Source organism: Cynara cardunculus (assembly GCF_001531365.2).
Source record: "Cynara cardunculus var. scolymus isolate 2C chromosome LG 13, CcrdV1, whole genome shotgun sequence".
Lineage (NCBI taxonomy): Eukaryota > Viridiplantae > Streptophyta > Magnoliopsida > Asterales > Asteraceae > Cynara > Cynara cardunculus.
In genome coordinates this window covers 38,239,028-38,247,073 of record NC_037540.1, presented here as the reverse complement: position 1 = coordinate 38,247,073, position 8,046 = coordinate 38,239,028, and the positions used below count along the sequence as shown (strand labels likewise).

Below are 8,046 nucleotides of genomic sequence, written 5' to 3'. Positions count from 1 at the left end.
CTCCTATCGGTAAGCACTTACCGAATAAGTATTTAGGTAAACAACCCCTTAGTCACTTTGACTATTATTTACTCTTTTTGGAAATCATGAATTGCGATACTAATATATTACAGGATATACAAATATTTCTAATTATAAAATGTAGAGGTTATCAACGAAAATAATCCATCATTAATGTGTCGATAATTCATTATTTTATGATTTATTTATCAAAGTATAAATTTATGTTAGCAGCTACAGGTCCCTCGATAATCTGTGTATTTTCTAATAGCGTAGGCCGAATGACTTTTGTTTCAACCTAGCCATTGAACCTGAATTCCTCAACTTCCCTTTAACTTTAGACATTTTTGCGTGTTTCGGTTATTTAGTCTTTGATACAGTGAAGTGGGGTATTTCCATCAATCACGCCTTATTTCACAGAGCAAAAATTTCAATATTCTAATCATAATTTTTATTTTTTGGTCGAACCTCTCCAAAATAGCAACGTTTTATATCAAAGATCATCTCGTATATGCTTCAAGCGTATTTTCTAATTCAATATTTTTCTTAAAATCCCGTTTTATCTATATTATATTATAAAACATTTGATAAAAACTTTTAAAAACCATTGTTTATGCATAAAGTACTGATTATTGATGCATATTACTTAAAATTTAAAATTAAAAGTAGATTGTGCGTAATTATAACTTATTTGTAATAAACTTCAGGTTTGAATTCGTATAACTAACTATAGATAAAGATAATCATATATAGAATAAACATTTCATTTTATATAAAAAATATAATTAAGATAAACATTGAGTTATAACATAATACTTAATTATTATTTTTATAAAAAAAATTATTGTTATTAAACCAAAAATAAATTACTTTGTTATTAAATTTAAATTAAATTAAAAAAATGGATAAAAGAAATTAAAAAAAAAGAACTTTTAAATTGTTAATTTGATAATAATATCGACATAATTTTTTCAATTTTTTATTATATCTTCAAATTAATATTTTATTCAAAAATAAAAACATTATCGTTTTCTCAAAACCACATGAAATCGTATTATAACATTGACAGAGACAAGCTCGTTGCATTGTGCAAGTACCATTCTAGTTTACTTAAAATGTATATAACGTGCTTTCATCTTGCATCGCTTTACCATTCAAACCATTCAATCATTCAAGATTTATGGGTCATTTAACAAATGTTTATTGGCATCATTAATCAAGAAAAAAAAATCTTACATGATAAACACTTATCGGGTAAAAGACATTTATCAACGATTCATTTTGATGACCGAAAATATTACCCAATAAAATAAGTTAAATGCTAAGTATTGCCAATAAAACTCTTATTTAATCACAAAATCTTATATCAACCAATAATCCCACTTAGGTGTCGTTTACCAAACACTTACCGGGTAAGTGCTTACCAAGTCACTTTACTTTACCGGATGAATATGATAAAGACTAAAAATCTTACCCGGTAAGAGCGAAAACAAGAATCAGGAGTCTTACCCGGTAAGTGAGGACGAGGACTCTTACCATGGTTAGCGCTTATCGGGATAAATTGTTGCATACGATGCGTTTTAGTAAATAAAATCTTACACGATAAATAAACGATAATATTAAATTTTACCGATAAATGTTTAACAGATAAATGTTTAGGTAAACTCTTCCTGATCGGAAAAAGAGTTGATGGATCATGAAGAAAACAGGAGTCAACATCAACCATAGATTGTCTAAGGAGACAACCACTAACCATATGGAACATTAAGTCAAACACTTTAAACCCCAACATAAATTAAAGGACCCAAAAATACCCACCCACCAACTAACATATGTGCTTCCTAATCATCACTTTTATTATTTTCTCAAAATACAAATATTTGTAATATAAATCTTTTTAAAACTAAAACTAAGGTGACGTTTACCAAACACTTATTTGGTTAAGCGTTTACCAAGTCACGTTATTTTAACGGATTAATAAGACAAAAACCAAAAACCTTACGCAGTAAGAACGAGACAAGGAACAAGAGTCTTACCGGACAAGGAAATGAGACGACTTTTACCACGGTAAAAGCTTATCTAGTAAATTATTGCATATAGAGCTTTTTTTCAGTAATACAAAATTAGGAGGAATTTTCTTTAAACTTCATATCTTTCTTGGTTGCAAAAAGAACTACAAGTAATTATTACTGTTTGGACTTTTAACCAAATATTAATCTTAGATGAATAAAACCATATGAAATAATATATGATATACTGGTTATCAAAATTATCACATTTTTTATGTTTTCAAAATAAAGAATAATTGTTATTGTATATTTGTTCTTTATAATATTTCTTTATTTATATTTTTGCCTCTCACATTTCCAATTCTTTTTAAATTACTTTGATATATTTATTAGCTCTTGTACAACAAGAAAATATTTTTATCAAAATTGAATTGAACTAGAAGAGATGTATTTTAGGTGGTGTTTGTTTTTTATGAGGTGCTGAAGTCTAAAGTTTGATTTCACTTCTGATTTATAAGAGGTGGTCTGAAGTCTGAAATCTAGATTGGTAAGATTGTTTGTTTTTACGTCTGAATCCTGAAATTTGAATCGGTCAAACTAGTTGAGAAATATCAAAGATGAATAGTTTTTTACAAAAATAAAAAGGATAAATAGTTTTTGCTAACAAATCTTTCCAACCCCCAAAATTTGAACCATTTGATAGAGGGCGGATTAGTATTAAGAGATACGTTTATCATTTGAAATTTCAGAGGACATTTAGAACTTTTAAGCTCTTATTTTACAAATAAAACAAACGCTCTTAATATCCAAACATCTGAACAAATCAGACTTCAGAGATATTAAAAGGTAATTTTGAAAAAACAAACAGACCCTTAAAGTTTAAGATGGTTTTTAATTATATGCTAAAAAAAGATGTGTAACCCTCCCAAATGATGAAAAAGTCCACATGATACTTCAAAGTTCAAACACTACTTTTCTAATTTCTACATTGGATTGGGCTTATCCATATGGCCCAAATTATAGTCCACCTTATACAGGCTTAATGGAGAATCAGTCATAGACTCATAATGGCAAAACCGAAACGATTTTCGCAAAGGGTCCTCGTTAACCGAAACCCAAACCGAACAAACCGGTTAATACTGTATTTGTTATAGCGAAAAATATATCATAGATATCTTTAATTCATCATTTATTACATGCGTTAGGAGCTATGTTATTTTTCTTGTAACAAATATGAATTACTAAACATAATAAGATATGTATTTGGATATTTCACTGGAATTCTGTAATAAGTTTATTGGACATTAATGGTTCAAGCGGATTTTTCTAAAGAGAATATGTATTATGGGAGTATGTGAATCAAACTATTGATTTGGTAATTCGGGTTTTACCGTAAAACCAATAATGATATGGAGAATCTTACTGTGGAAACGCCTCGATGATTGACAGAAGTGCAGGAATCTGGATAATATTGTAACGACAAAAGCCTCCTACAATTAGTAGCTTCTTCCATTCGCTTTCAGTTCGTTCCTTTCCGTTAGAAAAGAGTGAATACATCATCAGATCGTATGTAAAGCGTATGTCATTGAAATAGTCATCTTTTGTGGAATGTTGAACAATTTCCACAATAACGACTTTCCCGGTTTCCTTAGATATTGCTTTTCGACAATTTTAAAGTATCTTGATGCAATCTTCATCACCCCAATCGTGCAAAATCGACTAAAAAGCAAAGAGTAATATCCTCTCTATGTGTCATTTTGAATGACGTACCACCTTCTTTAATGGATCGATTCAACGCGTGCATATGCAATTCCGTTATTGGGTTCGTCCGCAGCATAACCATGGGTGCCAATGTCGCATTTGTGTCATATAACCACCACTTAGAACAATAGTTTAATGAGTAAGCCTTTTCTCCCTTTTCATTTCTCTTTTCTGGTTGAGGCATTTCATCAAACACCTTTTTGTGGACCAAAAACTTCACGAGTCTTCCAAGCCCATCCATGTTAGGAGAGCCAATAGCAGTGGCGATTTCAGACAACGTGGTTGGACGACCATGATTGCTTATTATGTCAGCAATACGAAGCTCAACACAACATCTAATAGCCTTGCCATCAATGTTACCGTATAGGTACCGTCAAATTTGTGCCTGACCTCTTAAAGTCGTGAAAAGGATATTTAATGTGAGAAAAACAAACCTTAGGAAAGGAGAAAAAATATCCTGACCAAATCATAGAGTGTTTCATTTTTTAGGTTTCATTACTGATCTTTTTAGATTTATAATTAGTCATATGTTAGGTTAACGACTGGTCACATTATGGATTCCTACCGTAAACCAAAAAGAATACGCAACGACATGGTTACCTTTACCTTTGGTAATGATTATTTATTTATTTATGAGCAAAATGCACAAAATAACAATCTACGTTCATAAATTTCTTTATTATAACATTGTATTTTTAGTTTTTCTTATTACAGCGATGTACTTTCAAACTATTTTTTATTAGGACATTGTACTTTGAAAAATTTACTCATTATAGCATTGGGTAACCTTTTGATTTAAATTTACCTATTATACTAGGTTTTCATGCCACCTCATTGTCCACGTWGGCTGTYCACATGTACTATAGTGATGTGACTTTCTTACTACATCATTGTACTTTCAAAATTATTTTATCATAACATCTACTAATTCTTATTAAACACTTTATTTTCAATTTTAATTTTTAGATATTTTACATGTTATTTATTAATATACCAATATTAATAAAACTAGTAGAACACAACTTATCTTGCTAATATTTTTTAAAAAATATGTGTTTTTTGAAAAAAGAAAAATAAGAATTGTTCTTTTTTTACCAAAAAAATATTATCTTTTAAAGAATATATTATATTTGTTCAAAAACTTTTTACTTGACATATTGAATTATTTATCAATATAACAATATTAAAAAATTATACATAACAATTTATTTCGTTAATATTTTAAAGAGAACTTTAAATGATATGTATTTATTTGAACAACATAAAATAGGAAAAATTACATTTTTTACAAACAAAATATATCTTGAAAACAATGTTTCATATTTATTTAATAAATATTTTACTCCAAGAATATTTAATTTGAATGAAACTTAATAAGGAAAAGTTAAAAAAAAATGTTTTTTTAGATCATAACAATGAAAAATGAAAATCACTAATAATAATTTGAAATAGGTTTTTATTTTAGTTTTAGTTAAGTTATCAAAATGATGTGTCATCTACATCACCTCACTAAAGCCACACAAGCAAAAAAGTCAAAGGGTTAACCGGTTTAAAAGGTAACAGGTTACCCCATTGCTATTATGGGTAGATTTTTTAAAGTACAATGCCTTAATAAAAAATAATTTGAAAGTACATTGCTGTAATAAAGAAAAACAAAAGTAGAATGTTATAATAAGAAATTTTATGAAAGTAGGTTGTTATTTCATGCATTTAACCCTAACATCTAATCAAGTAATGAATCGTAATCTATCACTACAAAACAAAGAGACGTCATTAACAGAAAAATCGTCGGAGAAAATGTGGCTGGTGATTATGATTACCGATGAATTACCAGCGAATTTTTAATTGACGGCGGGAAAATCCGTTGGTGATAATCAATCCGTCACAAATTCGCCGGATTATCAAAGGAAAAATCCGTCGGTGAAGTCCATTTGTTTTGTAATGATATATTACGAAAGTTTGTGAATTATTAAGGGAAAATTGCACCAAAATGAAACCAACTTGCACCTGATTCTTATTTTGGGGAACCAACTTTCAAAATCGTCATTTTGGGGAACCAACTTGCATCTGATTCCTATTTTGGGGAACCAACTTTCAAAATCGTCATTTTGGGGAACCAACTTGCACCTGATTCCTATTTTGGGGAACCAACTTGCAAAATAATTATCTATACTATCTTATTAAGCAAATTTAGCAAAAGTCTTAAAGTCTTAAAATTCTAAATGACCAAAATACCCTTTATACTCATTTTTTCACTTTTTCACCCCCTTCTTTCCTCACATACACTCACCCTCTCACATACACTCACCATCTCACAACCGATTTTTTTAAAATTATAATTTTAAATTTACACTTTATACCCCTATACTTAATTAATTAATTTACTTTATGTCCTTTACTTTTAAATGTTTCATTTTAAACCTTTATCAAATTAACATACATAATCGTATATCAATTAAAACATGTTTAAAAAATACATTTTTATTTTAACAAGTTACACCATTATAATCGTCTCGTTAATACCTTCGAAATGAGTCCAATATTGAATAGTTTTTGACTTAATTATATTTATATATTATATACTGTGAAAAATATTTTTAATATTTACGATTTATATTTTTATAGTTATGTATTTATATATATACTATATATTTTGGGGTTAGGCTATCCAAATTGCACTGTATAATATGTTTTGAATTAATATGTTCTTGGTTTTTTTGAAATATATATATACATGTATTAATTCAACCTTAATCTGAGTTTCTGGACAAGAAAGAGGGTATACAGTTGAAATTTCATTCTAAAACTCATCTTTTTTGTCTTTTCATGGCTTATGATCTGTCAAATTTATAGTTTTTTTTTATTGGTTTTGAGTGTTTATCTTAAAACTCAAGTTTCTTTGTTCTTTGCTCTTGGTGTAAATCGAACACATTTGTGGAGTCGTTTAAATATGTTGGATTTTAAATATATTGGATTTTAAATATATTGGATTTTAAACTGTCATACAATTTTTTTCATTGATAGTCTGTAATTGGAACCATAATTCTTATTTATTCAAATTGTAAGTTTCGGGAATATCCCCATTCATAGGTCCGAGATCTACAAAAATATTCTCTTAAACGAAGGTATTCGTGCTTGGATGGCGACTCAAGATCAGAAAAAAAAAGGGTCCGAATCTCCTGCGGGAATGATTTGGAAGAGCCAAAAGAAGTTCGACCCCCTTCTAATTTTTCATTTTTTTTCTTATATTTATTTGGATTTTGATATATAAAGACCAAGTGTAACCTATATCATCGTTAAATCTTATCTTATAAAATCAGTGGAACTTCAAAATCGTTAAAATTCATGACTCCCGCCGCATTGCGCGGGTACACAACTAGTAGAAAAATAACTAAAATTACTTTTTTTTTTCCAAAATTTAATGCAATAAAATCTATTTTTTATTTCAAATCTCATTTTTTTTAATTCAGATATCAAATTGAACATTTAAAAAAAATTCAAATTACCACAATAAAAAATTGTATTTTACTAATGCAAAAAAAATCAGTTTATTAGAAAAAAATTAATTGATGCAATTTGGATATTTTTTTAAATGTTCAATTTGATATCTGAATTAAAAAAATGAGATTTGAAATAAAAAATATATTTTATTGCATTAATTTTTGGAAGAAAACGAATTTTAGTTATTTTTCTATAATTATTTTGCAAGTTGGTTCCCAAAAATAGGAATAAGGTGCAAGTTGGTTCCCCAAAATGACGATTTTGAAAGTTGGTTCTCCAAAATAAGAATCAGGTGCAAGTTGGTTCCCCAAAATGACGATTTTAAAAGTTGGTTCCCCAAAATAAGAATTATGTGAAAGTTGGTTCCATTTTGGTGCAATTTTTTCAATCTATATATATCTATAAAGCAAAATCATGATAGGTTGACGTGGCATCTCCTCGACGCAAATATCCCATTTTTCTCTTTTTTCCACATTTTGATTTTTTTTCCTTAGTAATTTTGCAAATTAATGTTTACATTTAACTCAAAAACTCTTCCCTTTCTCTTGGTACGTTTCAACTTCAATATTTAAATCCAATTAATTTTCACATTTAACTCAAAAACTCTTCCATTTCTCTTGGAACGTTTCAACTTCAATATTTAAACCCTTCAATCTTTGGTTTTTTTTCATTTATGTGTTCTCCATCTCCATGTACGAGCTTTAAACTACTGGTACGCTCTCCATCTCTCATCTATGGCAGAAATTAATGTTTACATTTAACTCAAAAACTCTTC

General features: G+C 28.5%; 1 protein-coding gene across 1 annotated transcript; it reads right to left on the bottom strand.

Annotated features, from left to right (window-relative positions):
- Nucleotides 1-3,428: 3,428 nt before the first annotated feature.
- Nucleotides 3,429-4,011, bottom strand: LOC112525026 ((R,S)-reticuline 7-O-methyltransferase-like). Its single transcript, XM_025134969.1, has 2 exons — nt 3,780-4,011; nt 3,429-3,667 (listed from the first exon to the last, which is right to left on the bottom strand). Exons 1-2 carry the CDS (start codon nt 4,009-4,011, stop codon nt 3,429-3,431), a joined length of 471 nt encoding a protein of 156 aa, XP_024990737.1.
- Nucleotides 4,012-8,046: the final 4,035 nt, after the last annotated feature.